Source organism: Tamandua tetradactyla, chromosome 4, assembly GCF_023851605.1.
Source record: "Tamandua tetradactyla isolate mTamTet1 chromosome 4, mTamTet1.pri, whole genome shotgun sequence".
NCBI lineage: Eukaryota > Metazoa > Chordata > Mammalia > Pilosa > Myrmecophagidae > Tamandua > Tamandua tetradactyla.
This window is the reverse complement of record NC_135330.1, coordinates 141,295,488-141,313,492: the sequence shown is the minus strand read 5'-3', so window position 1 is coordinate 141,313,492 and position 18,005 is coordinate 141,295,488. Positions and strand designations below refer to the sequence as shown.

The 18,005-nt window shown below is 36.1% G+C and overlaps 1 protein-coding gene across 5 annotated transcripts in view; it reads left to right on the top strand.

Moving 5' to 3' along the window:
• KLF12 (KLF transcription factor 12) overlaps positions 1 to 18,005 on the top strand; it is a 483,475-nt gene that overhangs the window by 298,856 nt on the left and 166,614 nt on the right. For all 5 annotated transcript variants that reach the window (XM_077158427.1, XM_077158426.1, XM_077158429.1 and 2 more), the window contains one exon: positions 10,915 to 11,461. In XM_077158427.1, coding sequence (XP_077014542.1) covers positions 10,915 to 11,461 — 547 coding nt within the window. The remainder of the gene's footprint in view (positions 1 to 10,914; positions 11,462 to 18,005) is intronic.

Below are 18,005 nucleotides of genomic sequence, written 5' to 3'. Positions count from 1 at the left end.
AGCCACTCCAATACACCATAAGCTAAAAAGGGGATATCTATATAATGCATAAGAATAACCTCCAAGATAACTTCTCGACTCTGAAATCTCTCAGCCACTGAGATTTAATTTTGTCTCATTTCTTTCTTCTCCCTTTTGGTCAAGAAGGTTTTCTTAGTCCCTTGATTCCAGGTCCTGTGTCATCCCAGGATTTCTCTCCCACATTGCCAGGGAAGTTTACACTCCTGGGAGTCATGTCCCACGCAGAGGGGGAGGGCAGTGAGTTCACTTGCCATGTTGGCTTAGAGAGAGAGAGGCCACATCTGACCAACAAAAGAGGTTCTCTGGTGGTGAGTCTTAGGCCTAGTTTGAGAAGGCTTAGCCTATTTTTGCAGGAATACGTTTCATAGGGGTGGCCCTCGAGATCAAGGGCCCGGCTTATTAATTTGGTTGTCCCCGCTGCTTCCTAGAATATCAGAAATTTTCCAAATGGGAAAGTTGAATATTGCCCCCTTTCTCCCCGTTCCCCTAAGGTCTTTTTCCTTTTTTGACTTTTGTCTTAGTAAATATTATTTCTTCATCCAGTGTGACAAGATGAATAGGGTTTAGTGGCTTAAGATCCAAGATAACATGAATATAATATCCCCATCAGCAAATGTGATGAGCATTCACAGAATAAATTATGTGGTAAAACAAAATATTTGTTTGCTAAATATTTGTATAATTACATATAACACATTATGTTCATGTCCAAACATATTTGTTAGTTTTTTCAATGCTTAGGAATTTCTTTTATTAATTTTTAAAAGTTCATAAAAAGTATTCCCTGTGTTTCCCACCATCTTAATGGTGAGCCCACTCAGCTTGCAGCCCACATGTTCACAGCTACATGTTCCAAGCCAAAGTTTCAAAATCACATTACCTGTAAAAATAGTTACTGATTGTTTTGGACAAACAATATAATTCATGAATGTCCTGGGAAATAGTTCAGCCAAAAAATATAATAACTAGGAAACAAGGAAAAGTTGCAGTAAATTTAAATTTATGTATAGAACCCATTTTGAGCTTTGGATTTTCAATTCAGTTGTGAAGTATAAAAGTAAAAATCAAACACAGAGTTCAGTAGTTTGTTATGCATATGTTCTAAATTTTCTTAAGGACTCAATCATTTCTAAATTAATTCTGGAGATAATTGATATGATTCAGTTGAATTAAATATTCACTGAAATATCTTACATGCAGTAGATAACTCTTTCACTATTATTAGAATTAGTTCCAGGTTGTCAATTTAGGACAGTTCTGTTTCCTTCCTTTCATTCTCTTACCTGTACTTATAGAGGAGCTATCAATTTATTTGTCCTTTCTATAGTATCTTTGTGGGGGGTTTTGTCAGTTTTGTAAGTTCATATTTTTCTGGCATTTGTGTTTAAGAGTTTACCACTGAACATTTAGAGTAAAGAAGAAAAATCACGGGGCTGAAAGTAAAATTAATTATGACCATCAGTACACATGAAAGACAACTTTTGAAAATAAACTTAACTCTTTCTGGTATACTAAGAGGTAAATTAAGGCATGTGCCTACTACGCATTTCATGTGAAAAAGAGGAATTTGACTCTTTAATCGAAAAATATGTGCATTAAAATAATGCATTGTAACTGAAAAGCTCAGATCATCACAGAATGTGGAGTCTCAGATTTACTTTCATTCCTTTTCCGCATGAAGTGCACAGTAAGTTTCTTTTAGTGCCTCCGGTAAGAGGTACATGTTCACTTAATCACCAAGTAAGACAGTGAACATCATATAAACTAATCTTCTACCGAGATGCAGGATTTTCTCCTGTTTCATCCGATGATTAAAAAAATTGAAGAATGGCCAATATCCCAAAACGGTCACTTAAGTATTTTTATAAATTATCGTCATAATGGATACAAACTGAATTGTGGATTAATATAGGGTAGATGTGTGTTGTTGGAATTAAGAAATCAAATTAATCATCTAAAATGTGTATCATCAATTGTTATATAGCCTCCAGTGGGCAAATCTAAGCCAAAAATAGCAGAAGAAATAAAGGTGTTAAATGACTGCCTTCTATAAAAGAGAATGTGTTTAAAATCATAAGTGGACCTTAAAAATGCTCACAATATTCAGACTTGTTCAGCTACTTTTGTAATGTTTATTTATTTACTTGTTTAACAAATACTGTATCTCTGCAGTGGATGTATTTATGTGATCCTCTGTCAGAATATAGCTTATGCTGAGTTCAGTGAGTCACCTCTGAGATAGAATAATAGATGGGGTTCTGACTGGGATTTTTAGTTTTAGAAGGGAGGGCTCTGCTTATTTGCTTCTCTCTTACACATTTCTCGGTCGAACAGTAGAAGCACTTAATTCCCTTAATTCAGTCATCGCAACTGTGAGTTTGGAATTAATGTTACTATGATACAGAGAATTTTCATGATTATAACAGGATTGCATGGCTAATAAATGACAGGGATAAGTCATGAATTCAAGTCTTTTCTGTCCAAATCAAGTTTTCTTTCTATAATACCACATATCAAGGCACAAACACAACAAAGGTACAAAACAATGAAGGCACAAGCTATATAGAGTTAGCCAAGCCACTTGATGATCTTTTCTAAAACCTGCCATGAGATTATTTGCAGAAAAATTTGTAAAGGTAAAATTAAACATAATTTATTTAAATGATTGATTGATAGATGGATGGAGAGCTGGGGCTGTCGTGTTGTGTGTGTGTGTGTGTGTGTGTGTGTGTGAAGGTGACATGTATTTAAAAATCCCTGGTGTTGTAAAGGGGAAACGGACTGCATATCTCTCTAGGATGACATTCAGCAGGATATTGTTGTCCTCAAACATGACTACACATAAGATTCTCTAAGATACTGATTTTCTGGTGGTGACAAAACTTTTTTTTTTCTTTAAGATTACCAGGTGTGCCAGTTTGAAAAAAACTTATGTACCCTAAAAGCCAAGTTTTAATCCTAATCAACCTTGTGGCAGCAACGGTTTCTTCTAATCCCTATTCAGCACTGTAGGTTGGAAACTTGATTATTTTATATCCATGTAGCTGTGACTCAGTCAGGTGTGGGTGTTAAACATGATTAGGTGGAGACATGTCTCTACCCATTCCAGGTGGGTCTTGATTGGTTTTACTGGAATCCTTGAAAAGAAGAAATACTTTGGAAAAAGCTAGAGAACAACAACAGAGAAAGCCACGAGATTCTGAGAGAGCAGAGAATGCTACAGAACCACCCAGTGACCTTTGGAGATTGTGAGAGAGCAGGGAAGGATGAAAGAACGCCACAGAACCACAGAGGGGGGGAGTCCAAAAGCCAGTGACTTTTGGAGATGAAGAAGGAAAGTGCCTCCTAGGGAGCTTCATGAAACAGGAAGCCTGGAGAGGAAGCTAGCAGATGATGCTGTGTTCACCATATGCCTTTCCAGATAAGAGAGAAACCCTGGCTGTGTTCACCATGTGCCCTTCCACTTGTGAGAGAAACCCTGAACTTCATCAGCCTTCTTGAACCAAGGTATCTTTCCCTGGATGCCTTAGGTTGGATGTTTCTATAGACTTGCTTTAATTGGGACATTTTCATGGCCTTAGAACTTAGTTATATGTTTATATAACTTATTAAATTCCACTTTTTAAAAGCCATTCCATTTCTGGTCTATTGCATTCTGGCAGCTAGTAGGTAATTAAAATACACAGTCAGTATTAAAAAAAAACATTTATCTACTTAACAGACAATAAATAATGAGGTCCAGTTTATGGCAGTGGCTGACTGTAAGAAACACATTTGGTACTCAGGTTGTTAATACACAGAAGGTTTTAGATTCATTTTTTTTACATTCATTCAACAAACTGTCTAAAGCTGAAGTTATGTTTTCAGTATTTAGGGAAAAAATTATCTGATTTAGAAAAGCTGAAATTTAACTCCCAGATCATTTAAATTGAGACGTGCATGAGAATATTACATGTTATACTTTTCAGTGGATTATTATGAGTAAAATTGGCTTTCATCCTTGCTAATAAAATGTTAATATATAACAATATGATCCTGTTTATAATATAATTATTATCTTTAGGTTTTCACAGACATTGTATTTGTAAAGTGTATTGTTGGCATGTACCTGGCTGAAAGTTTGCATGTATCTGTGGAATTACATCTTGATACATTATTACTAATAATAATTATGTGGGTCCTTTCAAGGGGGATTATATAATCTCTTGGATTATACAATTTCTTAGAAATGAATGAATGAATATAATCTCTTGGAAAATGAAATTATTAAGTACTCTCATTTTACTTGATACACATTGGTCTCCCCATCCAATCTTCATGTCTTTAGAAGGAATATTGTTTTCATTTGATACTGTGAATACGGTAAATGTTTTGTTTTTACACTCTAGGGACAGCAACAGCAAAAGAGCATCTAAAGGCACAACTGGGTGAAAATCTTAAAGGGCTTTAAAAAAAAAAAAACACTTAGTTCAGTTATCAGCGCTGTATCAAAAATGGAGTAGATTTTACCAAGAGTAGAATTTGAGATTAGAATCCTTTCTCATTCTTTTTACAGCAGTTCCTCTCCCTCGACCTGCTTAAAAGTTACAAACTTAACCTTTGTTATTTCTGGTCCTTTAAGTATCCCTTTCCTTTAGTGGCTGTTCTTTGGGTCACTTGCCCATATCGTCTCTTCCTTTCTCTAGTAAATGGGTGATCTTCCAAGCTGTTCTAATACTTTACTTCTAATACTTCTGTCATTTTCCTCTTATTTCTCCTCAGTTTTCTTTTTTCCTCTTGGCTCTTTCTTCTGCTTCTGTCACCTCACTACAGCTCCACATTTAGGGATTGAGTCTCAGAACCAGTGCATTTTTGATTTTCCACTTTCTAAAAGTAAAGAAATGAATTCCTAACAGTTCTAAAAGTAAAGAAATGAATTCCTAACAGTGATTTCAGGATTAAGCCGTTCAGGTCTTTTCTCTAAAAGGTGGACGGATTATACTGTAACTGTTCGGAAATCATATTTATGCACTGTTATTGGCTTTACAAATATGTTGTGAAGCCTGAAACCGGAGTTATGCATGGCTTTTCCTGCCACACTACCACAGTATAAGAGATTAGTATGGGCTGTCAGGATATGATATTATGGGATATTATGTCAACACTGTGAACAGATGAATGGTACATAAGGATTTTGTTCGCATTATACTGATGAAGCATTATTTTTTTTAACATGCTGGCTGCATTTCAACTGCTACATATGAAAAAAGGAACCCAGCATGTGTGTCTGTGATGTTTGTGCTTATAAATTCATACATAATCTGTCCAAGTTTCCAAATAAGATATGTCTTTGGTCCAAAAGTTTAGTTTATCCTTCTTTATTGTCATGAGCATTTTCTATATTTAGGTTTGAGCTAATGTAAAAGCTTTGCATTTCTCAAGTATTTGAAAGCACCTTGGAGAGAGGATTGTGGGGAGATGGTGGAGTAGGGAACTTCAGAACTCAGTTCTTCCAGCAAAACAACTCTTAAGCAGGCAGGACTGTCTGAAACAACTATTTTGAAAGTCCAGAGGCCAGAGAACACTGTACAGGTTCCAGGAAGGAGAGTGAGGAAGGGGCTTGACACATGTTGTCTTCCCAATTTACAATAAAGAACTGTGAATTACTCTCTATGATCATTGGCAACTACATGATCATCTCAAATGCCTCAGGAGAAAAGGCATTTGACAAATCCAGCATGTCTTCATGATAAAAACACTTAAAATACAAGGAATAGAAGGAAACTTCTTCGACATGATGAGGGACATATATGAAATGTCCACAGCTAACATCCTACTTAATGGTGAAAGACTGAAGATTTCCCTCTAAGATCAGGAACAAAACAAGGATGCCCACTATCACTCAACATTGTACTAAGCAATTAGGCAAGGCAAAGAAATGCAAAGTATCCAATTTGGAAAGGAAGAAGTAGAATTTCACTTTTTGTGGATGACATAATCCTATATACAAAAAACCCTGAGAAATCCACCTGAAAGATCCTTGAAGTATATAAATGAGTTCAGTAAAGTGGGGTACAAGATCAACACCCCAAAATCAGTAGTGTTTCTTTGTATACACAAGCAATGAACAATCGGAAAAGGATGTCAAGAGAAGAATTCCATTCATAATCACAGGTAACAGGGTCACATAGCTAGGAATAAATCTACACAAGGATGTAAAGGATTTGTACACAGAAAACTACAAAACATTACTACAAGGAATCAAAGAAGACCTAAATAAATGGAAAGACAGTCTGTACTCATGGATTAGAAGACTAGATATTGTTAAGATTTCAATCCTACCCAAAGCAACTTACAGATTCAGTGCAATCCCAATGAAAATTCTAACAACCTTTGCAGAAATGGAAAAGACAATAATCAAATTTGTATGCAAGGGTAAGGGGACTGAATAGCTGAAGCCATCTTGAAAAAGAAGAGTGAAGTTGAAGAACCCACACTTTCTGATATTAAAACTTATTACAAAGCCATAGATATCAAAACAGCATGGTACCAGTACAAGGACAGACCTAGAGACCAGTGGAATTAAGTTGAGAGCTCAGAAATCAACCCTCACATTTATGGCTAACTGATTTTTCACAAAGTGCCAAAGATGACTCAGTTGGAAAAGAACAGATATAACAAATGGTGCCAGGAAAACTGGATCTCTATTTGCAAAAAAAAAAAAAGAGGATTCTTACTTTATACCATATATAAAAATCAACTCAGTTTGGATCAAATATCTTTATTATAAGAGGTAGAACTGTCAAACTCCTAGAAGAAAATATAGGGAAGCATGTTCAGGACTTTGTGTTGGGCCGTGGTTTCTTAGACTTTACACCCAAAGCACAAACAACAAAAGTCAAAATAGATAAATGGTACCTCCTCAAAATTAAAAACTTTTGTACCTCAAGGACTCTTTCATGAAAGTAAGAAGACAATCTACATACATAGTGGGAGAAAATCTTTGAAAACTACACATCTGATAAAGGTTTAGTATTCAGAATATATAAATAAATGCCAAAAGACAAACAACCCATTTTACAAATGTGCAAGGGACTTGAATAGGTGTCTCTCCGATGAGGCTATACAGATGGCCAAAAAGCACATCAAAAGATGCTCAACATCACTAGCCATCAGGGAAATGCAAATCAAAACCACAATGAGATACTGCTTCACACCCATTAGAATGGCTGCTATTAAGAAACATGGAAAATAGAGGGGATGCAAGGGTAATTTAGTGGTAGAATTATTGCCTGCCATGAGGAAGACCCAGGTTCAATTCCGAGTCTATGTGCTCTCAAAAAGAAACAAACAAGCAAAACAGACAAACAAAACAAAATTCAAGAAATGGTGCTGCAACAACTCATATGGAATATATATGGAATATATTATGGAAAAATAATGAAATAATTATATGGAAAAGTAATGAAATGTGACCCTGCCATACAGCATATATATATAAAAAAAGGAAAATAACAAGTGTTGGTGAGGAGGCTGAGAAGTAGGAACACTCAATTATTCATTGTTGGTGACCATGTAAAATGGTGCAGCTGCTGTGGAAGACAGTTTGGCATTTCTTCTGAAAGCTAAGTATACAGTTGGCATATGATATGGCAGTACACGAGAATTGAAAACAGGGACTTGAACAGGTATTTGCACACTGATGTTCATAGTGACATTATTCACGACTGCCAAAATATGGAAGCAACCCGAGTGTCCTTTTAATCAATGAATGGATAAATAAAATATGGTATGTACATGCAGCAGAATATTATTCAGCCATAAAAAAGGAATGAGGTCTTGATACATGTTACATCATAGATGAACTGTGAAGACATTATGTTGAGTGAAATAAGCCAGATGCAAAAAGACAAATGTTGTATGATCTCATTGATTTGAAACCATTAGAATAAGCAAATTCAGAGTCAGACTCTAGAATATAGATTATCAGAGGATGAGTAGATATCGGGAATAGGAAGTTAAGGCTTAAAATGCCCAGTATTTCTATTTGGAATGATGGAAATATTTTGTGATGGATGGTAGTGATGCTCACACAACATTGTGAACTCAACAGCACTGATATATATATCTAAATATGATTAAAAGGAGAAATGTTAGGTTGCATATATGACAACAGAATACATACATACATACATACATGCATACATGCATGCATGCATACCGTGGAACCAGCAGTGAACCCTAAGTTAATTCATGGATTTTATTTAAATAGTACAATTATAAAATTGTGCTGTCATCACTTGTAACAAATGTTCCACGTCAATGCAAGGTGTTGGTGGTGAGGTAGTATATGGAATTCTGTATTTTATGCACTATTGTTTAGTAAGCCCACAACTTCTCTAAGAAAGAGAAAGAAAGAAAGCACCTTGGGGCTCTTAACATTTCATAGTTACAGCTTTCTCGTATATACATCAGAGTTGTGCAAGGAACACTCTCTATTTCCCATTTTTATAAAGTAGCTTAAGGAGTGACTATTTTCCTCAGTGAGGGATTTAGCAGATATCTACAAAAGGTAGACTCTTGTTCATTTTGTAGAAAAGTCTAAGTAGTTTGCAAAGCTCAGTGAAGCTTGATGTCTCGAATGTAATCGCTTTACAAATAAGTTCCATATTCACCAACAAGAGCATGGTCATAATCTGCCAAAGCAATCTTTCCTTTTGCATTATGGAATGCTTTTATAGTAAGAAATCACACCTTGGTCCTTGGCTTATAAATATATACAGGAACCTATGTTTAAATGGAGAGGAGAAAAATTTATGGTGGAAATAATATTTCTAAAATAAGAATTTTGGATATGCCTTTACAGAAAAACAAAGAAACTATTAAGACTATATTTAAAGTCAGGCAAACAGGTGGCATTTAATATGTGCTTAATAATGTATTCTATATTTTTAATGATGACTTTTATAGAAGCAGCCTCGATGAAGAATTTCCATATGGGTAAAACATATTTTTAAAAAATCTTACATTGTTCTGTGACGAAATTAAATTATAATGCTGAGAACAAATTCAAATATCATTTTAGTTAGAAGAGTAGATAATGCTAATAACTTTTTAATAAAATTTGTTCAATTTATGGTGTTTTTTTTCCCTTCTGTTTCTTAATGTTTGTAAGAAGATTGAAAACCATTCTTCTCTCAATGTCAACACGTAAAATAAAAATCTTGTCTTTAGGAATTTTGTGTAGTAGACATTTTGGATGGCTCATTTTCATTTTTTCTAACTCTTAAAAAAGTTTGTGGGAGTAGCCCTGTTAGAAGAAAAAATGCAAAAGAAAACAGTAAAACATAAACCTATTTCCCTTTAGAGTTGATTTGCTACCATTGCTGACTTATCATTTTCCTTCTTTTCACACTGTTGCTGAATAAAATGCCCTTGCACTAGTACCTGTTGTGTATTCTGGATGGAGGTATAATATATAATCTATAAAGAAAAACTTTAAGCATCATGCTTTGTTCCTGTGGTTATGTGCTCAAGTTTTAGGGGGACTAGCAAATTAAATCCTTTCTTAAACAAAGAATCAAATGAAACAATTTAATATAATTTTAGTTACTATTGTTCTGAAACCATAATAAATCTGAAAAAAAATTGATCCTCATATAATAGAACAATAATGTTTGTATTATTCTCCTCAAATTAGATGCAACCAAAATTGTTTTATAGTCTAATTCTCCCCTTTAAAGTTACCCTGACATATACTAACAAATTTGGACCTCAGAAGTCCACATTCAATAAATATTTGTTGATTGTACGAGTCGATAAGTGCACGAATAAGTTTATATTTATGCCCATGAATAACATGCTAAGCACATCCGTCAGAGCAAAATCTTGGAATCTTTATTGCTGTTGTTAAAATTTTAATTTTGCTCGTTAAAAGTTAAAAGAGTAAAATAAAGTTGGACAAAATAGTTATCATTCATTTTCGATAAGCTAAAGCAGTTGTCAACAATTTAAATTTCCTTGGATTTTTTTCCTAAAAGTATTACTGTTTCCTAAAACGTCCAATGTAGTGGCTCTGCATATTATTTTGAGCTTTATTTTGAGAAATATTTGTCGTACTCAGAGAGTAGGTTATAATCCACGCATTAGAAATGGCATGGATGTAATGATTTAGTGATCAGGTGTGGAGGATTAGATAAATTTTGTGCTTTTTTGTAATACTATAATGGCTGGTGTGGTAGCCTTTGCCCTAAATATGAAAGTAGATATGTCTTAGTGAGTTCTCCCAGTGTGGTGGCCAGGTAATATTTTGTCTCTAGATTATGAGAGTGTTGGGTGAGGAAATGAAATGAAATGAGGTATCGGAAGTAGGAAGTTAAGGCTTAAAATGCCCAGTGTTTCTGCTAATAACTTTTTATAAAATTTGTAATGAAATCTTAGTATTTTTGAGCTTGAAAGAAGACTGTCTAGTCAAAATGCCTGTTAGCTTATCACTGAGAAAACTGAAGCTTATAAATGCAGTGAGGAGGCATGGTTCAAAATGCCAACCAATTGAATGTGTTTTTTTTTTAATTAAACAGGTAGTATCTATTTTGCTTTCTGAATCTGACTTTCTCTTTTAAATTCCTGTGACCCCTTTTCTCCTCCATAGGACACTAATTTCACTGTGTATTAACGATTGTGTCTGTCTCTCCCAATAGAATGAAAGTGTGTTTATGGCAGAGATCTTGTCTTAACTCTCTTTTGTATTTGTGTACCCTCCATTTTAATTGCAGTTAACTGTCACATGGAAATCTTTCAAATATTTGGTGAATGAAAGAGAAAAGTGAATAAATACCCACGTTAATCAATCTTGCATCTATTTAAATGCATGATTACCGAAGATAAACATGTGTTCCGTTTTTCTCCCCACAGTCTCCAAACGTCCACAACTACCCCGATATGGAAGCTGTCCCCCTGTTGCTAAATAATGTGAAAGGGGAGCCCCCGGAGGACTCGTTATCTGTAGATCACTTCCAAACACAAACTGAGCCAGTGGACTTGTCAATAAACAAAGCCAGGACATCCCCTACAGCTGTTTCATCCTCCCCAGTTTCCATGACAGCGTCTGCCTCCTCACCTTCTTCTACTTCAACTTCGTCATCGTCTTCTAGTCGTCCAGCCTCATCCCCAACTGTCATCACATCCGTCTCTTCAGCATCGTCCTCGTCAACAGTATTAACTCCAGGGCCCCTTGTTGCCTCGGCCTCTGGGGTAGGAGGCCAGCAGTTTTTGCACATTATCCATCCCGTACCACCTTCGAGTCCCATGAATTTACAGTCTAACAAACTGAGTCACGTTCACCGCATCCCCGTGGTGGTCCAGTCGGTGCCTGTTGTCTACACAGCTGTGCGGTCACCTGGAAATGTGAACAACACTATTGTAGTTCCGCTTTTGGAGGATGGGAGAAGCCATGGCAAAGGTAAGAGACGCAAGTCTAGCTTTGACTTATTTCTGCACTAGAGGGAGCTTAATTTTTTTCAGTAAAAGGAACCTACCTAAAGCCTGTGTGAGGACACTCATCCAGCCAGAACAGCACAGAGACACCAGCTTGTCAGCCGTTGAGTGGGGCGCAGCGTAGTAGGAATTGACCCCTTGTTTACATAGGTATATGCTTGGTGTGTATTTTTCTTTACCACGGCATTTAATGTCAAAATTCAGATATTTAAATTTGTGAGATAATGCTTATCTTCAAGTGCTTATATGGGAAAGATCTCTGATCTGTGGTGAAGCAAATTCAATGCAGTAAATGCTTAAATTCTTTATAGAAGTTAGACATGAATTTTTTGAAAAGTGAGCCAGAATGTTTTTTCTTTCAGTTGTTTCGATTGGAACTTACTTTAATGACAATAATATAAAACACTAGAGTTACTGTGCCTGGTATCAGATCCTTCACTTTTGAGTGACTTGTAAATTAAGTTCCCATGAAAATAATTTTGAAGTTGAGTGTTGGACTATAAAAGTATCAGGTAGCTTGGGTTCTTACCATCTTATAAGCCCAAGTTATTATCTTAAATAAACCAAGTTATCTTAAATAACTTAGTATGGCTGGGAATATCTCAAAATGCTATATTAATATTCCCTTCTAGGGTTTAGAAGGCAGGAAGATACTTTGCCACATGACTGTGTTTAATTAATAATGCCGAGTTATTTAATTAAATCTGATAGTTATGCAACTGACCTTGAAGTTATTTCTCTTGTTCTTTGTTTTTCCTCTTTTTTTCCCCTTCTGTAGAAGGAATTGTAATAGTGTCATACTGTCTATTCTTTCTTCCCTTCCCATAGATCTGAAAAGCAAGCCACCCCTCTACAGAAACATAACATGTCCATAAATTTATCTTCAGAACCCAGAAATGATGATGGATTAAGACTTTTATATTACATTGTGCTTAGACACTATATTTCCACTGACACCTATAATTAAAACATCATTGATGAATACATAAACTGTCTATAAACTGTCTTCTTATCAAAATAGTAAACATCAGTGTTTTTGATTCTTGTATAAAGTAGAATTTAGTGCATAGAAATACCATTTGATTGTGAACTTAGAGAAGAGTTTGCAAATATACAGTACGAAATTGTGCTTTTGCAGTTAGCAAGTTGTTTTATTATGTGTGCAGTGAGCTTCTTCATAGCACATGAAATAAATTTCACCTTCTCAGTTTCACCAAGATAAAAGACTCTGGGCTCACAGCATACAGGGATTTTAGGCTGCAGACTTCCAGTACAGACATTCATTGCTTACCTGACCATCTCTGTCCTTTGAGCTGTTGTGGGTGCAGACCAGGAACTAGCCCCGTCACCCTCTCATGAACAGGTCGAGCAAAAGGAGGGGTTATGGACCCTTTTCACAGGCTTCACAGGCTGAACCCTCTTTGATACTGCTAATGCTTTTGATATAAATAAGCAAAGAATAACAGAAGGCCATGCCAGTTTTTTTTTCTTTTATAATTTACAGTTGAGTTTAAAACTTCTGAGGAGGAGTCAAAAAATAGTGAAAACAAATAATAACCTTGCATATTATTCTATATGTATGTGAGGGGAGGGTTGATACCATAGAATCCAATCTCTATGTGGTAACACTTGAGAAACGTTGCTTTTATTATGAAATTGATAGACTTTACTGCTGCTTATGACTTTTTATACAATTTTGTTTATTAATGAAGGCAATAAAAGAGATATTCTTTTATTTGTCATTATTGTTTTTGTGAGGGAGGTTATTTTAATTTAAAAAGTCAAATATATAAAATATACATTGCCATAATTTGATTTTTCTGGAAAACATATCTTTGAAGGATTTTGTGGAGACTCATGCTGTAATTTGTTCGATACATGAGTATATTTATGTTATTTTTTTGCAGTGTTTTTTTATTCAATAATCTCATGTGAAGAATGACAAACTATGTAATTATGGGCCATGCTGTGCTGGGGCGTGGCTAGGAACATGAGATTTGGGGTCAAGTGTTTATTAGTTAGAATCCTCACTTATAGCTTTAGACTTGGGAAAGTTATTTATTTAGTCTTACTAATCCTCAGTTTCCTTAATGATAAAATGGGGATAATACTATGATCCATCCCACAAGATTATTGGGAAAATTTGAAAATACCATATGTGTAAATGCTTAGAATTAATCAACTATCAATAAATATATGCAGTTGTTTATCATTATTGCAAAAAAAAAACCCACTAGAAGTAATAATGTTCAGAAATTAAGCATTTCCAATTCTTGTGCAATCAGAAAATGGAAAAAATCATACATTTGAATTTAAAAATGACAAAGTGTCCTAAGAAATTGATATGGGATTGCCCCTCAAAGTTGTTGCTGTAACACATTAAAAGAGATGAGAGTTTAGTATTAGAAACTGGAAATGTACTGTAGTTTCTTTGTATTATTAGCTTATATTAAGTTTTTATAAACACCATATTCTATAAAAACTACCATAGCTATGTAAATTTTTATTTTTGTGTTTAACCAATTAATTAGATGATGGTAAAAGTGTTCAGTGAAGGAGGCCTGCCTTCCTCACAGAATGGATAAAGGAAAGGGCATTTCAGTGATAATTTAGGACTTTATCTTCTACATTTGCAGTGGGGCACTGGGCCAGCAGTGAAATGCTGAGTCATAAAGGGGGCCCTTTCTTCCATTCCCATTTAGGACCTTTTTGCTGGTATGAATAAGTAAAAGAAAGTACTGGTAGGGGAGTTGAACCTTCAAAATGCTGCCCCCAAAAATAAAAATACAGAATGTAACTCATATAAATATCAATTATTGTAGTAGCTGATAATTTCAAAGTTGATATATCTAGTCTAGGGTAGAGAAATAGATTTCTCTGAATGTCATAATACACAATAGACTAAATGTTCACAGCCACATCTGAGGTAGTAGACCATGTGGATTGAAACGTCTGTCCATTCAGCTATTCACTGAGCACCTATCATGTGCCAGGCATCTTGTCGACCAAGCAGGGGTATAACGGAGAACAAAACAGATGCTATTTGTATCTCACTAGCTTACAGTTATTGGGAGATGTAGACATTAAACAAAAAGCATACAATTAAATTTTTTATAATTGTGGACGGATGTAGATTATAACAAGGGCCAGCTAAGCAGCTACCCAGTGAAGGGGATTTAAATAGAAATGCAAAGAGAAAAAGCTTTATTTGCCAAAAGTGTTTTCACGGAGGATATTGTGTATGTTTTTACTGTGGTGCTCAAAAGCAATGGTTAGGGTTGGGGGGATGCCGTGGGGTGAAACTTCCCCAAGGCCATGCCTGTCCAACAACAGCAGGAGAGAAAAATGCTGTCTAATGAGGAGAGAAGCGCATCCTGTTCCTTAGACCACACTCATCTCTCCCCAAGTATTTAAGAATATCGGTCTAAAGGAATGGCAGGTTAGCAGCTAGCCCAGGACACATGTCATAGCTGGGCCTTGAGTAAGTTGTGATATGAAGAGAAATGAAAGGATGCTCTGAAAAGTCCAGTAAACCGACATAATTTCGCCCAGAGCTATGGGAAGCGAGGATGCCAGATCAAGTTTCCAGAGGAAGGCTCTTTTTAGCTTAATGTCAGAAAGACAGGCAGCAGTATTAGCTCCCAACGAGGGGGTGGTGAGAAGCAGTGACTCTCCAGGCCAAGGGACCAGCGGAGAGGACTGGTTTGGCCAAAAGTTTTGCCTCTGGGTAACCTGAGACAAATTCCTAGAGGGATTATTTGATTTCTTGAAGGAATTGCATTCCAACCTAGGGAAGTTTTTGGTGTTTCCCAGAAAATTTTCATTCATTTTTTACAGATATTTAGTTGCAGGAAAACATAGAGGTTCATAGTCAGTCACAAGTAGTGTTGTGATTCATAATTACCTTAATGGAAAAGGAGGTATTTGGGATTCTCCCTTTTCCTTCCCTTCCCCTCCTCCTTCCCCACTCCCTCTCTCCTTTCCTACCCGTGTACACATCTGTGATGTGCCATATGCCAGGTACAGTTCTGGGTCTTTGGATACCAATATGAACATCTCCCTACTTTCATTGACCTTGTGGGAGAGACAAATAATAAATCTATATCAGGTAGTAGAAGTGCTTTGAAGAAAAATAAGGCAAGGTAAGGGGATGGAAAGTAATCAGAGAGGGGTGCAAGTTTAGATACAATCGAAGGTTTCTCTGAGAAGTACGCTGTGTTAATAAGGCCTGGTCCAAGACTTTTCCAGAAAGAGAGATCTGCAAGTTCAAAGGCCCTGAGGCAGAAGTGAGCATGGCGTGTGCAGAGGAGACCAGCGGGAGGAGAGGGAGAAGGCAGTGGGAGAAAGGTGGAAAGGAGGGCACGGAGGGAAGCAGGGCACATCCTGCCGGCCTCGGAGGTGTTTGTAAAGTATTTGGATATTGGTCTGAATATGATGAAAGCACTGGAATTGGAATGTTTGAGCAGATGTGGTATGATCTGTTTGGCGTCTAACAAATACCATTGAGGCACTGTGTAAAGAGCTCTGGGACACTTCAGCATTTAGAGTTCAGGAAAAGAAGGATGCAGCAAACAGTCTGAGTCAGACCTGTTAGGCTGCAGAGGAAGAGTATGAGAGAGAATGCCAGGGAAGAAAGTGTTTCAGGAAGGAGGGAGTCAGTTGTATCAAATATTGCTAAGAGGACGAATGAAATGAGGACTGAGGGTTGTGGATTTATCAAGGTAGTATTCATTGATGGCGCTAACAAGTAGAGTTTCCGTGGGTCTAAAAAGATTGACAGAGAAGCGAGTTCATGTTCAGATGAGAGGTGAGGAAGGGGAGACTGAAAGTTTAGATGGCTCCTTGGACTAGTTTTGCTGTAAAAGTTGTAGAGGTATGGGTTGAGCAAAAATCTCAATGGAGAGAATTTAAAAGAGGGAGGAGATAGTATAGTATATTTGTATACCGACAAGAATAATCCAGGAGAGAGTTGAAAATGGATAATTCTAAAGAGGGAACGTTTATAGAAGTGAAGTCCTTAATTACACTTCAGTTGTTTATATTATACTGTGAAAGTAGACTGCATCTGATAATTAATTTGAATTCTAAAATTAACTATTAGATTGACAAGATAGGAAAAAGATGCATCATGGAAAATTAAAAGAAATACAAAAACAGAAGATAAGGACCAATGATTGGCAATAAAAAGCAAACAAGTTCATTAAAATTTTGGTTCCATTAAGAAATATAAAAATGATACCAGAATTAATGTAAATATAAGGTCAGAAATTTTCTAGTCATCATCTGGTGGAAAGAACAGAATAGTCCAAAACCAACATAAATCCAAACAATTTGAATTTGTCTTTTAAAGGCATTTTTACATGTAAACATTAATAGGTATTGCGTTATAGAAATTCACAGTACTTCAAAGGGCAGTACCGTAACCAGTTTGAGACAAACCAGTAAAAAAGTTAAAAAGATACTAATTTAGCTCTTTGCAATACCTGAACTGGTCTTTTCTCCATGTAGCCGGCAGAACAAGTGATATCACCTTGATATCCAGGAATGAGGTTGAGCAAATGTATGATTGAGCCATGGCTTTGGGACAGTCAGAATTTGAAAAGACCTGATGCGGCTGGTTGTGTATTTATTTCACTGTTGCCCAGTTTTCTTCCCTGAATGCTTTTCTTATTCTTCTTTATCAGCTTATGTAGATAGTCACTTATTTCTCTCCTTCCCCCGTTAATGATTTCTCCTTAGCCAAATAAAAGTAATCAAATGTCCGCATGGCAGTAATAGAATAGATTGCCTAGTGGGAAGGTACTCAGCTTTGTTTCCTAAGCTGCCACATTTTTGCTCATGCAAATGCAATACCAGTAGTATGTAAATTAAGTATAATTTACAAAATATATTTATTGCATGAAGACTTTTTAGTGATATAATGTAATATTTGAAAAATAATGTTAGTTTTTATTTAAAAAGGAGTTATTGAAAAATATCTTTAGTCGCATTACCCTTCACTTATAGCAATTTTGTGATTGAATCCTTGAGTAGAAAGTACTATTTCCCAAAATATCTCAGTAGAGCCTTTTGGCACTGCTGTTAAGAAATTGGGTATGCAATTTCTTTGGCCACCACCTTAAAAGAGTGTTATTCCTTTATTAAATTTAGATGTAGACACACAGTGAAGAAAATCCTCCAAAAATATGCCTTATTTTCATAGCACCCATTCAGGAGTTTTGAAGGGATGTGGCCTGGGGCAAATTTGAAATAATCACACCCCATTTTCTTCCTACAGGCTGTTGCTTTTCTCGGCAGCCTACAGGAAGAAGCCACAAGTGTATTTTTAGTCTTGTGCCATTTATATTTGTAGAAGGAAGTCTGGGCATCACAGTGATTGTTGCAAAGCTGATTGGAGGACACAATCCTAGCCCCTGGCCCACTGCATATAACTGGTTCTCTTCCCGTGGAACTTCCCATTTGAAGTCTCTGTTTCACTAGTTTTCTCTCGCTGTCAGCTTTCCCACATG